This window comes from Artemia franciscana, chromosome 8 (assembly GCF_032884065.1).
Source record: "Artemia franciscana chromosome 8, ASM3288406v1, whole genome shotgun sequence".
Lineage (NCBI taxonomy): Eukaryota > Metazoa > Arthropoda > Branchiopoda > Anostraca > Artemiidae > Artemia > Artemia franciscana.
The window spans coordinates 38,625,976-38,648,757 of record NC_088870.1 but is presented as its reverse complement, the minus strand read 5'-3'; the positions used below and the strand labels follow the sequence as shown (position 1 = coordinate 38,648,757).

Here is a 22,782-nt window from a genome sequence, read left to right as displayed (position 1 = left end):
CCACTATAAAAATATGCCTTTAAGCAAGTTATTGCGGATACTGTCTCCCCACATTCTACGCTACGAATACAAGCGAATTTTCATTATGAGCACCTAGAGAATCAGCTATTCCATGGAAATTCCTCTTAAAATTATATAATACCAAAAAAAATTGGACTTGCTCCTCATTGGTTGGAATTCCTGCAAATCGAAGGAAGGCAGTTTTGGATAGTATATAATATCAGTCAACCGCTCAGAGTGCAGTAGATTTTTCCAACAGTAATGAAACACTCCTCCGGATGCTTGTATAGTTCATACCAGAAGATCCAGGGAAAAATGATACATTCTCACCTTACCTTAAGTTTGCGTATGGGAAACTAAACAGGCTAGTATGCGCACAAGCAAAGAGTTCCACTTGGACATCTTGAAAAAATAGTGAAAAGACAAAACTATGAACCAGCAATACTCTTCATACGTTATGCCCATACAAGATAAGCTCATTCGACTAACTGAGCTAGCAAAGAGAAATAAAGAGGCCATTACCAGGAAACAAGAAGCCAATTATGGCTAAAACGTTTTTAACACATCCTGGTGATGAAGCACTACTATTTCTCTCAGTCCGTTCTTCAAAAATATAAATCCACGTGCAAGGCTTCTTTAAGGTTATTAAAAGAATGGATCCTTTCAAGATCCTCCTTGGGAAATAATACATAGCTTACATCATTGTTGTTCTCCAGGTTAAAAAAAAAAGAAAAAAAAGATGATTTGTTATGAGACTCACATGAAACCCCTAATTTTTAAGTGAAACAAATGAAAATTTCATGGAAGTCGGCGAAGGATGAGATTTGCAAGCTCGTAAGAAACGGGGAAATTTTATAAAATTTTGGAAATTCAAAAAGCCGAATTTAACATAAATAAATTTTACATGAAAAACAATTCAAATTTTGCAGGAAATGGAAAAATGAACAACATAATTCAGTTGTTTCGACTGCTATTGAGATTCAGCTTTGTACAGGCTGAACACTTTTTAGAATACGGCAATAAAGGTTTGATTTCTAATTTCTTTTCAACTATTTCTGCATATGATATAAGTAAAATAGGATATTAATGAATTAAGCCAGTCGATAAAATTTGTTTTGCTTGAGGGGATGGGAAGGCAATCTAAGTCTCCCAGATTACTGAATCTAATATACCTAATGGCTTTTCACATTGGTATGCAAAGAAAGCGATTTTACGTGATGGTTAATTCCGCCATTCAACTCCTAGTTAACAGTTTCCGACGGGAACAAAATCTTTAGTTAAAAAAAAACTAGTTCACTAAAAATTTGCCTAAACTTAATTATTGGGCGGGAAGTTTATGAACCCTTAGATAGGAAAATAAAACTTGATCTGTGGAGGGGCGGTGGGTTTAATCTGGGACCCAGAGTTCAGGTCCAGCTGTAGCAAAACAGTCCAGGGCCGACGCAAGAACCTTAGTAGTCAACAAGGGTGGCAAATCTGATACAATACAATAAAAAAATGAAAATCTCACGGATTGTTTGTGGGGCAGAGAGAAACACCCAAACATTCTGAATAAAGAGTCAAGGCAATTTGATGTCGTGTAGAAGATTCTAAGCATAGAGACATAGGAAAAACTCTGATTACGTCAACCTCGAACTAGAAACAAATTCAGTTATGGTAGAAGATACAAAACGAAGCAGAAAACTTCAGACAAAGCAACCAAGTTTAAATGGCTGAAATTTGGCTCTCAAGTATCATTGTATCATAACTTAGCAATGAAAATGTCGCAATCGAATCAATGAAGAAAAAACTGGCCATAGGCTTAAAACTAATAAAGACCTAACCACTAATCAAAATAAACTGATCTGGGGGGGGGGGTAATAAAACACACTTTTAAATGTGCAATATAAATAAGAAACACTGTTGAGAATACGTCAGTGCATAATCGGCAATAGTTGTGCCAAAGAAATATTGTGCTCTTCGTTTCTTGTGCATTGTAAGGAGCTCAATTGGAAACCGAGAATAAGCAGTTAATCTTAACCACGTAAAAACAAAGTATTGAAATCACCAGGCGTGGCTAAGTTCATTACTGGCATAAATGTAAGCGTAGAATACTAGCAGGTTTGAAAGGATCCAGGATTGCCCATTAAAATCTTAATCTTACTAGTCAATGTGCAGGAATTCCCGTTCACGTCACTTGGAGTGCATAGAACTTATTATTTCTAGACTGACGTTGTGGACGTCACTGATTTTGATATAATGACATCGTATCGTCTTATGTATAAGATATTTTGAGCCTATAGTAAATACAGCTGTGAAACTGATATTGCGCTACTGTGTTGATTTCAGGCGGCTTCATACTGCAATAAGTTCTTAAAAGTAGTTTATGGTTTGCAGAAGTAGCTTCGTTAAATGCTTAAAAGAATTATTTAGTCTCCTCAAATTATTTTTCAATTTAAACAGATCATTAAATTATGATTAATTATTTATTTATTGTTCAAACTTATAACTTTTTCAGTTTTGACTGTTATTTTTACTACAATGTCAAATTAAAATCATCAAACTTTATCCTTTTATTAAGGAGGAATTTTTTTTCTTTAATTAACTTTTCCTTTTCAAGCCATTGAAACTGTAGACTATTAAGGTTTCGGATCACGGGCACCACCAAGGTGGAGGGGAGGGGTAATGGTCTCCTCTGGTAAATAGCAAGATAATAAAAGACTCCAATTTGAGATGTAAGTCCTTGTTTAGTTGTGTATTTGTCCTTCTTTGTCCTCCTACACAGCGAGAGATTAATTTCCAAAAATTCATAAATATTTCAATATGCAAATAAAAGAACATTTGGGAAACTAAATTTCAAGAAACCGCGAAAGTATTTAGCTGAACCTTCATGCTATAGGAGTATTTTTCTTTAGAATGCAGACAACCACTTCTGGATTAGAAATGCGATAGAATGGAAACTATCAAGCACTAGACCTCTACAAAGTCTCACGTCATTTTCTTATACCTACAATTCTCATAGACTCACGGAGAAATAATGATATTTGCAATTGAAAAGGGGGAGGGAATATTATGACGGAAAATTCCCCTGAAGAACATGGAGGGAAAGGGAGGGATTAGGTTAATACCTGAAAATAGTACATTTTTTCGGCAACCAGTTTTCAGGGTGGAGACGGACCTCTAGATTATTCTAATTGGGGAGGGGAGGATGCCTCTTGTGCACAAGAATGTTTATAATATGTGTGCGATGAAATATACCTCATTTAGGTCTTCCAATGCATCTTCGTAACCAGATACAGCTTTCAAAGTGGTGCCAAACGCATCTTTGACAGTTTTGTACGTATCCAATACCTAAAAAAGAAAAACAAATGTAATATCCTACGGCGACTCTTGGCTTTTACTACAATGCAGTTTTGAGCAGGCAGGTTAGTGAATCATAAGACAGTTGTACGCGGGCTAGGAGGTTAAATAAAGCGGTTTTTTTTTAATGTCAACGACCAGCTTTTTTTACCCCCGAACTGTCTAAGCCATTGCTTAGACAGTAGCTACCCGATACATGAATATAGATTAATGCGATACCCTCTGTAGACGCGGCAGTACATCAGCAGCCAATGAAAACATAAGGAAATTATTACGGAAAACCTCAAAATCCATACTAGAGAAGTTCTTGAAAATATAGGATATTTTGAAGTTACACAGGCTATTTATTAAGATACATAATACTTTGAGCCAGGGAAGTATTTGTGCATGGTAGACACTCTTACTAGAAGGCGACGAATTTAATGATGATTTTTATAATCTAGTAAGATACCTGCTTATACAATTATGAAGGTACCCCATTATAGATGGACGACCATAAATTAATGACGATACTTACTCCGGACGTCTCGGTACATCAACAGTCAATGAAAGCATTGAAGCAAAGAATAAAATGCTATGGAGAACCTTCAAATTAATATTATAAAAGTTGCTGAAGATGGGGTCCAGCATTCCCGCCCCCCAGAAAATTCCCCCCACGGAATATTCCCTAGTAGAAAGTTTTCCTCGCTGAAAATCCCTCTCCAAGGATAATTCCTCTGCACATAAAACAGAGCAGCCACAGAGAGAGTACAAAATATCGATGAGGTGTTCTAAGGGGTCTCGAAACACTTTCGACTTAGAAAAAAAGAAGACTCTCAATGTTCGATCGAATAAGCATCCTCGAAGTTTCTATGACCACGAGAGGAAGATTAATGATGAGGAGGGGCAGCCCTCCCTGAAAAATATATTCCGCTTGGTTTGGTATTTAACGTTACTCTTTACTTTCATAATAACCACATAAACCAGAAATATTCCCGGAAATCAAGAGAGATTATATACCAATTTCTACCTCCATCCCCCCTTCCTTAGAACTATTTCTGTATCTTTCTCAAGTCTCAATTAGAGTTAGGATATTTTTGCATTAAAATAAACCCTTTCAAGCAATTGACCTTCTCCCAAACTACAAAATGATCGGAGAGCCTTAATATAAAGGTTTTAAGCTCTCTTTTATAAGAATTTGGAATTTTATATTTTGTACCAAAGAAAGATCACGGGTGTTACGTTTAGTGTTTTTTGTTTGTTTGTTTCCCCTAGGGAGGACCGTATCGATCTAAGGGTCTTAAAAGTTCATTAAGGGCTAATTCAAATAAAAAATCAAGTACCTTTTAAGTGAAAAACAGATTTGGATGTAACCATTTGGTTAATAACATATGTAGAGGTCTAATAAACACGACGGAGGGGAGGATGTTTGCCTTCTGATCTATTTTGACTCTTAAAAAGGGCACTATAGAATCGATTTCAAAACGAAGGAGCCCCTCCAAAGTTTATAAAACCACCTCTTTCATAAAAACCTAATTTTAACAATGGGCGATTGGCGTAACTTACGGTCCTTTTCCTGGGAGCTGTGTGGGAATGGTAATCCCAGAATCATAGTTATATGACCTTTGGACTATTTTGAACAATATAGCTATTTATTTTGATTGGATGCATTAGGGGGAATAGGACTTGCGGGGGGGGGGGGTCTGATTTTCCTCAAATCACTTTTAACTCTTAAAAAGACCACTAGAACTTTCGATTTTTGATTTCCAAAGTTTATGCGACCACCCATGAAGTGCCTCTTGGTAGAAGTTCCATATGAAGTGCCTCTGGTAGAAAACAAAAAATTATAATATAATGAAACCTTATGTCCCTTTATTATAGGCAACACTAAAGCGTTGCTTACTGATTTAATTTGTTTCTTTAGCATTTTTTTTTCAATAAAATGTGATAAACTCTTTGATTCCATTCACTTTTTTTAATTTTTTTTCTTTATTAGGGCATGATATTTGTACTTTCTCTGTGGCTGCTCAATTTTGCGTGGAGAGGAATTTCGTTTCTGGGGGATTTTCTGTGGGGGAATTTTCAGGGGGGACACCTAGAACTACTAAAGATAAAGGCTACTTATGAACGCGTACGCTTTAAGCCAGGAAAGTATTTGAACACGGTGCACGCTCTCCACCGAAGGCGAAAAAATTATTGATGATTATTATAAATTAATAAGATACCCAACTATATAGCTACATAGGTACCCGATACCAATTTGTAAATTAATGATAATACCGACTCTGGATACCCAAGTACATTATAGCTAATGAAAAGACTGAGGCAAAGAATAAATTTGTTATGGTGGAAATTTGAATCACTATTAGAAAAATTGTTGTAGATATAGGCACAGTTGATAGGATCGTGCCAGTCAATTTTTCGAATGTTTTTAGGTGTGAAAGGTCTGACAGCTATGTTAGTTCCAAAATAGCTTAGTTTTAACCAAAATCCCCGTGGCATGAGAATCGATCATAAACCCGTTGGTGAGGTCAACGTCAATGCATATCGGCTCAAAAAGAGAATTCCTTCAGCCGAGAAAAATAAACCAAAGTAAAGTTATTTGTCTTCTTAAATTGAGCTAAATTTTTTCTATACTTCGCTCATCTCTTTTTCTTCCTTTGGTCTAATTTTAATACATGAACATTAATTTTCCTTTAGATTATGGTAACCCAAGCCCATCAAAAACCTCTCGGGATGCTCAAATACCACCCTTAAACTTAGGTTTGTTCCCGATTTTCAGGGACATATAGTTCCCTTTGCTACCTTGGAATAATTTGCGAGTCCCTTCCTTATATGGTAAACTCTGAGAAGCTTAGGAAAAAATTATTAAAGAAAAAATACACCTTACCATTGAGTTAGTGTCTGCATCAATTAGGGATTCCTGTAGCATTTCTAGTTGACTGACAGCTGCAGACCTCTTTTCGGCCAAGGCCTCCAGTCTTCTTTTCTTCCGGAGATACATTTTAGCCTGTTACAAGCAAAACAAGAAAATGGAAAAACAAGCAATCATAAAGTAAAAAGAAAAGTTTAATGTCTCTGCTGGGATTCAATTAGCTTTGCTAGTCAGCTTTTTCAGTCTTATGCAAGCTATGATGGTAAAAGTTAAAGTTAGGTTACAAATATCAAAAACGGGTTAAAAATCTAATCTAACCAAACCTATACACACATATATATATATATATATATATATATATATATATATATATATATATATATATATATATATATATATATATATATATATATGTATATATATATATATATATATATATATATATACATATATATATATATATATCATGAAAAGAGAAATCACCAATGCAACAGCACAAACACAAAAAAAAAAAAAAGTCGAATCTGGGAAAACAACTTTATCAAGTCAATTTGTGCAGCTCCCTGACACGCCTACCAATTTTCATCGTCCTAGCACGCCCAGAAGCACCAACCGCCAAATCACTGAACCCCTCCCCCCAACTCCCCCAAAGAGAGCGAATCCAGTACGGTTTTGTCAATCACGTATCAAGGACATTTGCTTATTCTATACACCAAGCTTCATCCCGATTCCTCCACTCCAAGCGTTTTCCAAAATTTTCCCCTCCAACTCCCCCCAATGTCAACAGATCTGGTCGGGATTTAAAATAGGAGCTCTGAGACAAGAATTGCTTCTAAATATCAAATTTCATTAAGATACGGTCACCCGTTCTTAAGTTAAAAATACGTCTATTTTTCTAATTTTTCCAAATTAACACCCCCCAGCTCCTCCAAAGAGAACGGATTCGTTCTAATTATGTCAATCACGTATCTAGAACTTGTGTCATTTAAGTTTCATCCCTCCTCCAACCCCCTATGTTCCCGGATCCAATTTGAGCCGAAAATGGAGCATCTGAGACGTAAGATCCTTCTATATATACCGATCACCTATTCGTAAGATAAAAATACCCCAATTTCTACGTTTTCCAAGAATTCCAGTTTCCCCCTCCAACTCCCCCCAATGTCACAGGATCTGGTCAGAATTTGAAATTAGCGCTTTAAAGCACAAAATCCTTCTAAATATCAAATTTCATTAAGATCTGGTCACCCTTTCGTAGGTTACAAATACCTCATTTTTCCGAATTACCCCCCCCCCCAACTCCACCAAAGAGAGCAGATCCGGTCCGGTTATGTCAGTCACGTATCTTAGACAGGTTTTTATTCTTCCCATCCAGCTCTGTTTTAAGTATTTTCTAAGATTTCCGGTCCACCCCCCCCCCCAACTGTCCCCCCAATGACGCTGGATCCAGTTGAGATTTAAAATAAGAGATCTGAGTTACGAAGTCTTTCTAAATATGAAGTTTCATGAAGATCCGATCACTCCTTCGTAAGTTAAAAATACGTCATTTTTCTAATTTCTCAGAACTAACCCCCCCCCCCCCCCCAATAGAGCGGATCCGTTCCAATTATGTCAATCACGTATCTAAGACTTCTGCTTATTTTTCCCACCAAGTTTTATCCCGATCCCTCCAATCTAAACGTTTTCCATGATTTTCCATGTTATTTTAAAATAACAGCTCTGAGACACGATATCCTTCCAAACATTAAATTTCATTAAGATCTGATCAACCGTTCGTAAGTTAAAAATACTTCATTTTTTCTATTGTTCCGAATTGACCGGCCCCCCACTCCCCAACAGATGGTCAGACCTGAGAACGACTATTTCTAATTTAATCTGGTCCAGTCCCTGATAAGCCTGCCAAATTTCCAGTCCTAGCTTACCTGGAAGGGCCTAAAGTAGCAAAACCGGGACCGACAGATCGACAGAATTTGCGATTGCTATATGTGACTTGGTTAATACCAAGTGCCATAAAAAAAGAGAGAAACAAAAGGGAGAAACTAGTGGGATATTTTATTCCTTTTTTTTGTGATGAAGGGGACAATTTTTTTTTCATATCTGGAAGTAATACAACGAATGAGGGACAAAATACGGATGGGCTCAGAAACAGCTCGAGGCGACCGTAGTCTGGCTGAGGAGTAACCTTTGGGGAGAATACTTGCCGTCCGAGGGTTTGCTATTGTATTTTTTTCAGAACGGAGGCACAGCGAAACCCTCCTTTTCTCAAGGGTTTCCAAACTAGCTTTTTTAGGAGCAGAGAGTATGGCACCTTGTCTTCTTTGAAAATCATTTGCAAGGCTCTTTTTTGGATTGATTCAATTTTTCCTGATCCTTCGCAAGAGATACCAGGGTGCCGAACTGGACAAGCATATTCGAGATGCAGGCGGACAAAAGACGCGTAAATCCTTAAGGAAGGTGGGACGCTAAAATTATTTAGGAGCTCGAGGAGGGCGATAGACACATTAGCTCTATGGACGATGTCCTTAACGTGGATATCCCACTTTAAATTTGAAGAAATTGTGACGCCAAGTAGTTTACATGAGGACACAGAAATTTCAGGAGGGATGGGATTAAGAAAACAGGGCGAGCATTCGGGGAAACAAATCGGCATTAGGGGTTTACTGTCATTTTTAAGTCCAAGGTCTGATCTACAATTCAGACCTTATAAGGATACTCATATGGTCGCTTATTAAATTTCTGAAGCAAGTTTCAACAACCATTAGGTTATCAATAAATTTCTATCGGTCACGAAATTCCTTCACGAGGCTGTTAATCATGACTGAAAAGATCCTCTCCCTGAAACGCCCTTCCAACCCAGAAATTTACTCAGGGCCAGTTAAATCACCAGTACACCCAAACCCTCTCACAATCCCCTCTTACTCATATCCATCCAATTCACAAACCCCTTTTCATATCCTACCCACTCTATGCGCCCAAGATGTTGTTGACTGTTTCGGGCCTCCACCCGTCATTTTCCAGAGTAAATCCGACCTTCATTCTCTGAGAAAGTTCCCACTCCACTTCCCTTTCCCAGCACCTTCTTGCCTTCCCATCTCCCCCTTTCCTCTCTATCAAAAATCCTTCCAATTCGACTCCTTCTTACCCTATCTCCACGAAACCCCACCTCCAGGCCCATAGGTTTTATTCCTCGTGCCCACCCTGTCAACGTGACTCAGGCCTGAGACTTTTTGCATTCAATAATTGTCTTGTAATAAATCCGAATTTTATCACTTTCCGTCGGCTGGAAACAAGTTGCACCTTCCTCATTATGCTTCGGCCACATACTTGTCTGTCCCCTCAACCTCCAAATCCCCAGGATGAATCCTTCTCTTACCCTTTCTTCTCCAAAGCATAATAAAATTAAATTCAAACTCGTCAAGTCTCCCTGTCGCGATTCCCCAATCGGATTGTCTTTCCTAAACTTTTAGTTACTAATGCTGAAAGTGTAAATTTTGAAAAACTTACCGAACTCGAGGTACTTTCAAAATCAAATCTAATAGACATTATAGCTCTTACTGAAGTACAGTTCCGTGACCCAGGGTCCCTACGCATGACAAATTATTCAGAGTTTATTAAACTCCGTCCTTCAGACCACCCACTCGGGAAAAAAGGTGGCGGTGTTTTGTTCTTTACTAAGAGTAATCTTTACCCAAAGGTTATTTGAATCCCTAATTTATCCAAGCATGATGAAATCCTCTGGCTAAGTATTAGACCAAAAGTACTCCCTCGTCCATTTAATATTATTACAATAGCTGTTTTTTATTACTCCTCAAATCAAAATATCGATCCAAAACGGAAATTCATCCAGCAAGAACCTTGTCAGTCACCCGAAAAGACTTCATACAACTAGACTCAGAATATCAACAGAGAAATTCAGTATGGTTCACATTTCTCGATTAGCTGAGGTTTTCTTAGTTATTGCCTATCAGTAAAAAAAAATATATAGGCTATATAATGTGCGTCGTTCAACCCACCAGATAAAGATGGATCAACCTCACTTCAAATAAGTCCACAGTCTTCGGTCTAAGTCTGGTATATCTGGTAAGCTGTTTCTTAAATGTTATAGCTCTGGTGCCATACATCTGGTGCCACATACTGGTGCCATTTCTACGATGTAGAGCATTTGATTGCATGTAAGCTTGAGTCTTATTCTGGGATTCTTTAGGAATTTCCCCAAACTTAGCTTTTCTTTTTCTAGCAATATCGGTCTCAACGATACAACTTCTGGCCTCTTCGTTCCAAATTTTGGGAATAATTTTTCCCTTGTCAGTCTCTAAATGTAAACTATTTAGTTTACTTCCACTTTCAGAAAAGAAGTTTGTAATTTTTCTATCTTTGTTCACCATATGACTTTTGTGATTTGTTTTTTTCTGATTGTTCACCTCTTCAGTAGGCCGTTAAAAGGAGTATTTAAATACTGAAACAATTGCCTTTTGGAAATGCTTCTCTTATCCAGATGTATGCTGGACATCTGAAATTCCTTTATCCCACCTAATCGCTTCAATGAATAATCGCTTCTCAATATATTGTCACATTAGTAAATCATTCCTTCAATAGATCGTCACTTTAATAATCATTCCAAGGTCTTTGGTCTAACATTGTTTATAAAAAAAGTCCTTTATCACACCGCCCTCGAAGAAAATTTTTGGTTCCTTATTTCTACCGAGCAAATTTTTTTTGCCGTTTTTAAAGCGACATTTCAGATTATAAACATTTATTGGGTCCCAAATTAAATTAATTTAAATTAAGCCTATTTTCCGTTTCTAGTCCTATCATCAAAACAACTGTCCTCGAATTTTACGTGACATTACGATTTTTGACATATACTTATAGGTTTTTTAATCAATATAAGTTAGTATATATCCAAAGTTATTGACCTCTGAAAACTAAGCATCAAGACGCTTATGTTCCGTGATGCACAGTATTTCCATGCTTCTAAACAATTTGAAAAATGGCTTATTTTTAGATATTGTCACTTTAGAAATTTCAATTTTCCACTAGGAGATGTTAAGCGGAATTGTCCAGGAGGAAATTTTTTTCGGTTTGGAATTGTCTAGAGTATCTTTACGCAAGCGGAGGAGAGATTTTCCAAGGGAGAATTTTGCCATGAGAGAGTTTTCCATGGGAAAAATTCTCTAGAGGGATTCTTCTGTGGGAGCAAATTTCGAGTAGGGGGCGGGGGGAATTTGTGGGAAAACATTTTCACAGAAGACGAGATTTCTCCCATGATTTTAAAAACAATTGGAAATTAAAATACATTTCAAATGAAAGTGAAGTAGGAAAAATGTTTCCCCCCGAACTGTCCACAAGAAATTTACCAGGGGGGGGGGGCAGATAGCATGGAATTGTCGGGAAGGGGATTTTCATGGCGGGGAGGGGTATTTTACGTGGAAAGAACGCTCTATGGAGGGATTTTCTGTGGGGGAAGGAATTTTCCATGGCAATTTTCCCGATATCCTGGTATTATTTAAACACAATTAGAAGTTAAATAAATTTTTCTAAATTAAAGTAAGGAGCAACATCAAAATTTCAAACGAAGAGAATTTTCACACAAATGAGGGGGATTGCCCTCCTCCTCAATACCTCGCTCTTTGCGCTAACGTTTGACCTTTTGTCTCAATTCTTTAAGAACGACTCCTTTAACGCAAGGGCTGTTTAATTAGAATAATAAGCTCATTTAAAGGTTCTAAAAAATCTTTGGTGCAAAGAGAGAGGTATTGAGGAGGGGACAACAGCCCTCATTTACACAATAATTTCTGCTCCTTTTAAATTTTCACACTTCTCTTTAATTTCACTGGAAAAGATTAGTTTTTTTATTATTTAATAGCCTTCAAAGTTCAATTAAAAAAAAAGGCAAAGAATACGGCATTGGACTTTACAGTCCCTAACGGCGGTGCTGATGTCCATTTCTTGGTCCTTCAGCCAGGAAGTGCAAGGGGGGATTGGGGGCCAGCCACCCTGTGCTTCCGCACACCCTTCCTGTTTATCTAAAGATAAATAAGTATAAAATAATATATATCTATCTATTTGTCCATCTACTCTCTTAAGTAGGCAATTAATTTATGCGAATTTTTTTTTTCGAAAACTGCTCAATATATATACATAAATACATACATATATATATATATATATATATATATATATATATATATATATATATATATATATATATATATATATATATATATATATATATATATATATAAATAAAAACCGAAGAACTGGTACAAGCCGCTCGCAAACTGAAGAACGGCAGAGCACCAGGAAGCGACAGGATATCAGCAGAAATGATCAAAGCCTCTTTAGGCGCTTGCATAACTGTGTGGATCACATTCTTTGCATGTATATGGAAATCAGAGAAAGTCCCCGAAGAATGGAGAAAAAGCACACTCATCAAGCTTTTTAAGAAAGGAGATGCAGCAAAATGCGATAACTGGAGGGGCATCAGTATCCTTTCTATCCCGGGGAAACTATTCTCACAGATAATCCTTCGTCGCATCCAGACAGCCTTAGATAAGCACTTGCGAGACGAGCAACATGGCTTCCGCCCATCCCGCTCCTGCTCCGACCTTATATATGTCCTACGCATGATGATCGAAGAATGCAATGAATGGAGGCAAAAGATGTACCTTGTCTTTGTGGATTTCAAAAAAGCCTTCGATTCAATACACCGAGATTCGCTGTGGAATATCCTCCGATATTACGGCATTCCAGAAAAACTTGTATCCTTGATCATTGCCCTATATGAAAACACCGAGTGCTGCGTTCGGACCCACGAAGGAAATACAAGGTATTTCCATATCATGTCCGGTGTCAAACAGGGGTGTGTCCTCTCCCCCTTGCTTTTTGTCCTTGTAATCGATTATGTGCTCCGAGACTGCACGGGGTTTGGTATCCAAATCTGCGACAACAAACGACTAGCAGATCTTGATTTCGCCGACGACATCACCCTGATGGAGGCAAACAAGGAAAGGCTCCAGGATCTTCTCGAAGTAATCCGAGAGAAAGCGAGTCTTTTGGGACTAAAGATCAACTCGGACAAAACAAAAAGCATGGCAACGAGCGACTCACCACTGGGCTTAAAGTGCGGGGACAATACAGTAGAGCAGGTAGTGGATTTTAGATACCTTGGAAGTACAGTCGAACGAACTGGATCCAGCGAAAAGGAGGTGCAGTCTAGGATTGGACAAGCCAGTGGAGCTTTTAATCGACTAAAGCCAGTGTGGCGATCGAAAAAGTACTCCCTGAAACTGAAAATGAGGCTGTTCAACAGTAACGTCATCTCCGCCCTCCTTTATAGCTGTGAATGTTGGAAACTAAACCAACACCAAGAAAAGAGGATTCTTGCCTTCGAGAATAACTGTCTTCGCAGAATACTGAACATTAACTGGAGAGACCACATAACCAACCAGACTGTTCGGTCTATCTCGCGCCAGCCCCTGGTAACAGATGTCATACGCCAACGAAGATGGCGCTACCGGGGGCATGTTATCCGTATGGCGGGAGATAGACTCCCCAGAACTGTACTGGAGTGGCAACCAGAGGGAACCCGAAGAAGAGGGAGGCCGAAGAATACACTTCGTCGTACGTACCAGCGGGACCTAAGACACATCAATGCGATAGTCCAACCCCAGTGGGAAGACGTCTGGGCAGCAGCACATATGAGGGACGACTGGCGGCTCTTTTTGGATGCCCTGGGTGCCTCTGGCGGCACAGGAGGAACTAAGGTCTAAGGTAAGGTAATATATATATAAATAATTGAAAATTGATACCCTAAGAATTTCAGGCATACAAAAACGATCTAGGACAAGTCTCCAGTTTGACTAAATTCCCTTAGAGCCTGTTTTGGGGAAAACTTCATACGTGTAACGTATGAGCACATTTCAAGAGCATAAAATACATAGTTTCCCCTTCCCAAGAATGGTCATATCTTTTTTACTATCTAAGACACATACTAAATATCAAAAAGACGACAAATGACTCTGAAAACCTAGAGAAAAGGGCTTAGTATAAGTAATAGTAAAAATCACATTTTCCACACACAAAATTACAAAAATCAATTCCTTCTTCCCCTTCATCCTTCATGCAATTCAATATGATTTTTGCTGTTTCTTATTCCCCTTCTTCCTCTTCATCCTTCAATCAATTCCTTCTTCCCCTTCATCCTTCATGCAATTCAATATGATTTTTGCTGTTTCTTCTTCCATGCGATTTTCTTTAGCTGTTCAGAGTCATTTTTCATCATGTGTAGTTTTGAATGCGTCATAAATACTAAAAACGATATGACCACTCCTGGGAGGGGGGGGGGGAATAACTTAATTTTTACTCCTGAAATGTATATAAATGCGACATCACTCGCATGATTTTTTTTTCCTCGAAAGTGCTCTAAACAAACTTTCTCAAACTCGGATATATCTAGATCGTTTTTTATTAAAATCTACATTTTTATTAAATGATTTTATTTAAATTCTTAATCTTTAAGAATTAATATAATTTAATTCTTAATCTTTATTAAAATCCACTATAATTTATTGTAACTGTTTATCTATTTAAATAAACACATGCTCAATCTCATTTATTAAAAAATTTATGTTTGGCTGTCTTTTGAAAACCTCGCCAAGAAATTTATCAGTGTCACTTTCAAGCTGACTGGAAATACGAAACATAAGACGGATCAGAAAAAAAAATATTTTGCCCCCCCTCCTTCTAAACACCAAATAAAGAGCCTCTTCCCTACTCCCCAGCACTCAGAAGATTTCAACTCGATCACCGTCTTTCATTCTTGAGATATGATCCATTTTCTTATCACCAATATATTGCTTCTTTCGCTTTACCCCCCCCCCAGGACAAAATTTGAGGTCCAATAGACATCCTATGATCCTCAGGAGTTTCAACCGCACAAGGGTACTAATGATTTCTTTCCGTCTACATCAGTACTTTGCCAGGAAGACTCAAGTCCCTTGATTCCAAACGTGGGATGCACGCTTCATCGGTGGGGCATGACAGCATTTTGTTGGGTCACGGGCGAGACGTGCACCGTTTGGCTGACTATACTTTAAAGCCTTAATTTTATGGGACAGAATGTCTTAGTACCCATCTTGAGGCACTGCAGATACAAATTTCTGATAAACTGGATGCACATAGTATCTTTCGATTTAGTTTACGACATTTAGTCTCATCATTACCCGAAGTTACGCTGTAATACTTTTAGTCTTTCGGAACACGCTCAGAATCAAATATCCTCACATTTCCCAATAATAAACCCTGCATGTCAAATTCAATATTTTTATTAATTAATATAACTAATTGATAGAAATTTAGAAAATAATTTAAAATAATAAATTATTTAAAATAATATACTCATAAAAATAATAATTTCAATTATAAAGATAATTTAACTGAAAATAATTAATAATTTAATCAATAAATTAAAAGTTAAATAAATAAATGAAATTAAAAAAATTTGAAGTGATTCTTAAAAACTTACCTGATCCCTTCTGTCTTCTTTCAAGGCACATACAGCTTTTTCTTTCAGTTCTTGGCTTTCATCATTGATTTTTTCTAATTCACAATAAAGTAATTGTAAGGTCGTTGAAATTTTTGCAATAGTCTTTTCTGCTTCTGTAACGGGCTTTCCAATTGATGACATTGGACTTCTAATTATATTTACCTTGTCCACATTTTTCTGTTTTACTGGAGTGGTGGTGGTGTCTGGAAATAGAAAAGCCTGTATTATATAGTTTATTCAATCTGGTTAATATTGTCTTTAGAAATACAAAATGTCAGGGCATTCCATCCTCTTCTAGGATAGGTCAGACAGAGTCTCGTTCGACTGAATCGAACGCTGTAATGAAATCAATGAAGATAAGGATCAGCGGCAAACCATGGATCTATGGCACTGCTGTAACAGCAGCCTGGAAGGAAAAAAATCTGCCCTGAGGTAAAAAGAAAAAAGCCAATTTGTTCTTTCCTCATTCTCTCTTTTCGGGCCGGTTTAGATATACTGAGGAGAAGAATGGCAACAACTTTGCCGCTATATCAGTTAAAGCGATTCCACGGTAGTTCTTACATTCTGAAATGTCACTCTTTTTGAAGAGAGGAAGAAGAATTGAAACTTTCCAGTCCTTCGGGAAATACTTTTGGGTCCAAATTTGGTCAAAGAGCAATTTGAGTTGAGCAGCGACATTCTCATCAACAGCTTTATATAGTTCTGGAGGCACTAGGACAACTACTGGCACCAGAGGCCTGTAATTTTAAGCAGGTTAATAAACCAAAAATGACTTGTGGTTGTTATTAAATAACAACATTAAAACTTAAATCGAGCAAAAATTAATACGTATATGAGGGGGTAGCCACCTCCTCAGTACCTTACTCTTTACGCTAATGTTTGACTTTTTGTTCCAATTATTTGCGAATGACTCCTGACACACAAGGACTGTTTAATTAGAATAATAAGCTTTTTACAAATTCACAAGCACTTTAGCGTAAAGAGCAAGGCACTGAGGAGGGGGCAACTCCCTCATATATGTAATAATAACCAAAAGAAAATTCTGAGAAAATTGCGGTTCAAACAGTTCGCGTTAACGAACTGTAAGTAAGGAGCAACCCGACTCAATAGTAACCGCAACTCTAAAAACAGTTTTTAAAAAACAGATTTTTGGATATATTTTAAGAATTGGCTTTTTATGCTGATTTCAAACATATAAATTTCATTAAATTTAGTCTTACCCATCAAAGGTTACGATCCTCAGAAAATTTTTCGGATTTTCGAAAATGGGGGAACAGTCCCTAAACGTCAAGTGATCTTAATAAAAATCCCCCCATCAGATTCAGCATATCAGAGAACCCTACTGAACAGGTTTCAAACTCCTATCTGGACAAATGTGGAATTTTTTATTTTTTGCCAGAAAAAAGATCACGGAGGCGTGTTTATTTGTTTTTCCCCAGGGGTGTTTGTATCGATCCAGTGGTCCTAGAATATCGGAAGAGGACTCAATCGAACGGGAACTACAAGTTCTAGTGCCCTTTTTAAGTGACGAAAAAAAATTGGAGGACAACTAAGCTACCTCCCCTGCCACTTCTTTTCCAAAATAGTACGGTCAAAATCTTGAGATAGCTATTTTGTTCATCATTTTTGAGAGGCCCAATAGATATGCCTTTGGGTATAACATGACCCCCCCCCCACAGCCCCAGGGGAAAGTGCCCATTGTTTACGCTTAGTATTTATTATTGGGATACATGCATATATTTTCGGGTGGGGGGGGGGCAAAATTTTTTGATGGGGTTTTTTCCCCGGGGGAATTTTCCATGATGAAGGAAGTTTCCAGGGAGTGAACTTGTCAGGGGAAATTACACGTAGCGGGAATTCACCAGAATTCTCATAAAAAATTCTTTTTATACGTCTTGTTTTCTCTTTTCCCTTCCAACTTCGTGCGAAGAGTGGTCAAGAGTAATTGTCCGGGGTAAACTTTCACCAGGATTCAATTGTCTAGGGGATATTTCCAAGGTGAGGAGGTTTCTTCATGGAGGTGGGGTTAGATTTCTTGGCATTATTTAAAAAACAATCAGAAATTAAATAAAAATTCCCCACTGCGAGAAAAATCCTGGATACGGTCCTAGCGACGGGCTCATTATAGACATAATTCTATCTTTAACATCACTGGTAATGTGATCTCTGGAATATAATAAATAAAAGAAACAAGTTTTTTCAACTGAAGGTAAGGAGCAACATTAAAACTTAAACCGAACAGAAATTATTAAGTATATGAAGGGGGTTGCCCCCTCCTCAACACTTCGCTCTTTACGCTAAAGTTCGAATTTTGACCCAATTCTTCAAGAAAACCCCTGAAACACACGTGGCGTTAAATTAGAACAATAAGACGCCTTTTTTAAAGTATTAAAAACTTTAGTGTAGGACTGTATCCAGGACTTTATCGCTAGGACGGTATCCGGGATTTTCTGACGGGGGGAGGCTTACAAAAAGATTTTATTTGAGGGGGTACAAAAACTTCAAAAAAAACATTTGTTTATATTCCTTTTTTGCTACGTTTGTACGAGTTGGACGATGATATGGAGGGAGTTCACCCCCCCCCCAACTAAGGTATTTTTCCCATTGATATCAGTGCATATCTGTCTCTTATACAATCTTATAAGGCTTTAAAATAGGGAAGGAGTAGAGATGAGATCTTGAAAGCACACATCCAGGGCATAATTTAGGCATTGCATTCAATTCTGAAATTCCATTCTCCTAGCTTAACTACTTTCCAAGATAACAAAAGTCCACCAAATAAAATCTTGTCAAAATTGAAACACAGTGAGCTGTGTCTGTTCCCCCAAGGATATGTGGGATTATTCCACAGGAGCTTGCTAGAGAAGTAAAGACAAACAAATTATAGCAAAGTTCACTAGTGAAGTATGAGCACAGAAATTATAACACAGTTTACTAAATGTCTTTTACTAGGTTTTATCGGCATTTTCCCAAGATATTTTTTACACTTTGCACCTGACCTACCCATAAAAATTGACAAAATATAACCAATATCACAAAACTAACAGACCAGGTCTCTTAAGGGAGAGGGGTTGCGTGTGGCATAAGTTACAGTCTGACAGGCTCCAATTTATCTTTTACAAAGTACTTTTAAATGGCTCTTATGGGTAAGCCTTACAAGTTTTCAGCAACTTCCAAAGATTGTAGATGACCACGGTCCCGTTTTCCCAAGGTCCACTTTTCCCCTTTTCTGTAATATGTTACATTGGATTAAAAATTAAAAGTCTGTATGACTGTTATTAATTACTGACCAACAAATTTATAAGGTTTTATTTACTCCGCTGCTTACGTTATTGTCAAATAAATTGATTCTTCAGAATTCAGATTTCGCCTAAGCAAAAAAAAAAGAGAACAATCAGCTTGAAGTAAAGAAAAAGATCAAATTTATTCAAAGCGGAAAAGGAATAAAAAAACAGAAAAGAATCAACATGAAACAAAAAATTACAGCCTTTACTCTTAGTGCCAATATTCCTATGAGCAAAATTAAGCACCTTAACTTCTTAACACAGTTACTAGGCATGTGTTGGCAAAAAACTGTTTTGGAAATCTCATTTGTTTTGTTCTATGTTTTTAAAGACGAATCTCTAACCGGAAAATTCAAATTGTGGAAAAGAATAGAAATTATTCTGAACTAAAAATCAGAAAATTTATTTTTAGGTAATGTAAAAAGGTAGCAAGACTTGTAGTTTTCTACCGATTAATTGATCAATCAACTTAATTAGCTCATTGAATTTTAACACAAGCGTTTTATGTTCTCCTCCAAGCTGTTGTATTAATCGAATCTTGGTAACCAGTCAAAAGGAAAAAAAAAATTACCATTTTCCTCTGCTCCAACCTTTACTACATAAGTGTCCCCGTCTCTTGTTATATGAACAATAGAGTTTTTCCTCAAATAGCTTAAAATCAAAGAGGCTTCTTCTTCATCTTTGATAATTTCGTTATAATCTTTCCAAAACGACGTTGCTGTGTAGACTACTAATCCTGGCCTTTCTTTCAAAATTTGCTCTATTTTCTTGCTTTTGGCCTAAAATGAAACAAATAAGCAAGACGAAGGCTTTACTGCTTGAAGAAATCTAGCTTTTTATGCTCCGACCCATCGTTCTTTATGCTTAGGGGGAGGATAAGTTCTACAATCGCTAATCATATTGCTTAGTAGGTTCCGCAAAATTTTTTGAAAAGATAAATTGAAAGGTTTCATAAAAAATTAAGGAAAAATAAACTCCTCGAAGCTTTGTTGTATTAGTAATCAAACCTGTCGTTTCGGTCGTTTGTGTTTATACGCCTCTCATTCGCTATTTCTTGCGAGTTTATTTTCTGTTCTTATTTATCACCCCATTAAATAAACCATAAATTTTTAATGGAAACAAAATCCATCCATAGAACCTCAGACTTTTTTTCCTCTGAGGTTATTTTTATTCAAATACAAAAAAGAGATATTCTATAAACAATCTAAATATACATTTATTCAAATATATTAATTATTGCATACATATAATATGTTCTCAAAATGATGTCAACAATTACCCTTGTGCTGGTGTAGGGGAATTAACCTAGCTTACCAATCAAGAGTAGTCAGGTTCAATCCCCTGCGGTACAAGGGAATTTTCTACTAAATGTTTATTCATAGTTTTTATTTATTTTTAATGTATATTACTATTGTAATTAACATCTCAAAAGCGGATCCTTATCCTTTATTTAAAAAGGCCCTTGCTAGTACAAACAAACAACAATTGTGGTTGGTCACAGTTTTTCGATATTGGATTTTTTTTTTCTTAAATGTTTCCCCTCTATAAATTTGCTCTAATGTACAAACGTTGCCTTTACTTTACATCGTTAACGTAAGGTCTTTTTTGGAACGAGAAGCAAAGACTTTATAATACTAGACATAAAATATCTTCACACAGAGCGATCTTCACACGACTGCTTTGTCTTAGATAACAGTTTTTACCTTAAATATACAGAGAAAAGAGTAAGGAACCTTATTTTACTTTTAATTTCGGCGAGAATCAGACGATGATCCATTCTACCAAGCATACATAGTAGACCGGATGACAGAGGTAGTCCAATACGATCAGTCAGCAACAGTCTCTTCTCCAATTTTCAGCCAATATTTATCCAGGCAACGTCCGTGTTGGCGAAAGCTACCAAAAAAGTCCAGGCCATTCTTGGATATCTTTCAGAGATTCTTTCTCTGGTCACTCGGTCTCTGTTTCGAGGTTGGGGGGAGATTGCAGGTGAAGAAATCCCGGGGTATGATTCCAGCTGGTTGTCGTAGTGTTTGTCCCGGGAATTTCAGATATTGTTGTTTTACTATTGATGAGAGGGGGGTTTTTCTGGGCAGAACGTCTTTGAACCTCAGCATTTGATATACGAGACCATCAGCTGAATCACAGTATGCGCCTCATGCAGCAATGGTCAAATATTTCAAAGGGAAGTGTTTTTTCGGCCTTTAAAGGCAGAGTTTAAAGCCTATGTTTTTACACCCTTTAAATAAAGCCTATGCCTTGAAGCGAATAGCAGAACTAGCAGAACTTTCACATCCATAATCTTAGCTATAAATCTATTCCTGAAGGCTTTAATTCCTAATTTAACTAACTTTCAAGAGAGCGAAAATTTATGTTTTACTGAAATGAGTTGAACCCAACTTAGAATACTATACACGTCATATGACGCCATTCTGAAAGATAATTATCATTTTCCCCTTAAAAACCGGAGGATTTGAATATAATAATAGTAGGCAATTAAATGAATTACAACACTGACTTCGGGTCAACAGTACCAAAAATGAATATTCTAAATGTAAGTGACAAAAAGAATACTTTAGTAGCTTCTAAAATAAGTTTAAAGTATATAGTGAAAACTAACAAAGAACCAAAGACTAAGGATATAGAAATAACGGTAAAAAATAGAGAACTAAGATCATAAATTGAAAACAGAGCTATTGTAAGCCAATATAGAGGTTATCAAAGGCATTGATCTCTGCTGCGTATGCGCATTCTAATTGAATTTAAGGCTAAGCTGGAAATAGGATAGTAAAGACTAGGAGTCTTTACTCCTAGTAAAGACTAGTAAAGACTAGGATAGTAAAGATAGTAGGATAGTATAGTAGGATAGTAAGATAGTAAAGACTAGGAGTCTTTACATATTAGTACTAGGAGAAGTTAATCCATCTATGAAAATTAATTTAAGAATCATTACTTGGAAATCCCTGAATCACTGTTTTCAGACAAATTGGCCTTCAGCCAGCATCTGAAAGGTTTGACACCAGCATGTCATCACAGAGATAATTTTGAATTAGCAAAAAACAAAACCAACAAAATTAAGAGCATCACATTTTAGATTTAATATAGTTTTTTGTTTAATAGTTTTGTGCAGTAACTCTGCTGTCTTATTCCCTTGTGTTCGTCCTTCACTGCACTATGGAGAAAAAAAAGCATCGGAGAGGAACTGATTACCCTCCAATCAATTCTGACTCTTAAAAATGGTACTTTAACTTTTAATTTACAATCAAATGAGCCCCCTTCAAAGTTGTTACGACCACCTCTTCCATCTAAAGTGGGTCCGAGAAAGAAAACAGATAATGAATAATAAGAATTCATAGGAGCATGATGGCTCTTTACTGTAGGAACGCTAGAGCGAAACCTGTTTTCTGTAGAAAACCTTTAAATGGCACTCAGCAGCCATCTACTGTTTTCTACCAAAAATAGTTTTGGTTGCATCTTTTGCGCCAGCAATCAAAAACACAAGTTGCGTTATTTTTGGTTTTCAAGTTCAAAGATTCTTAGCAGCAAGATACAAGCACTGAAAAATTAATCTCTAAACAGATAAGAACTAAAATACGAGGACTAAAATATGATAAGAACTAAAATACGAGGAACCTAAAATAAAGACGTATAAAACTACTTCGCGTTTAAAAGGATTTATCCAACAATTTTAATCGGACTGACGAATGGTAATTGGAATAACAAACAATCAAAACTGAATTCTACTATTTATAAGCAAATTA

The 22,782-nt window shown here is 36.9% G+C and overlaps 1 protein-coding gene across 1 annotated transcript in view; it reads right to left on the bottom strand.

Annotated features, from left to right (window-relative positions):
- LOC136030396 (charged multivesicular body protein 7-like) overlaps positions 1-22,782 on the bottom strand; it is a 43,037-nt gene that overhangs the window by 6,356 nt on the left and 13,899 nt on the right. The window contains exons 4-7 of the mRNA XM_065709341.1: positions 19,593-19,800; positions 15,717-15,940; positions 6,209-6,328; positions 3,238-3,330 (exon numbers count right to left, since the gene is read on the bottom strand). Of these exons, the coding sequence (XP_065565413.1) occupies positions 3,238-3,330; positions 6,209-6,328; positions 15,717-15,940; positions 19,593-19,800 (645 nt within the window). The remainder of the gene's footprint in view (positions 1-3,237; positions 3,331-6,208; positions 6,329-15,716; positions 15,941-19,592; positions 19,801-22,782) is intronic.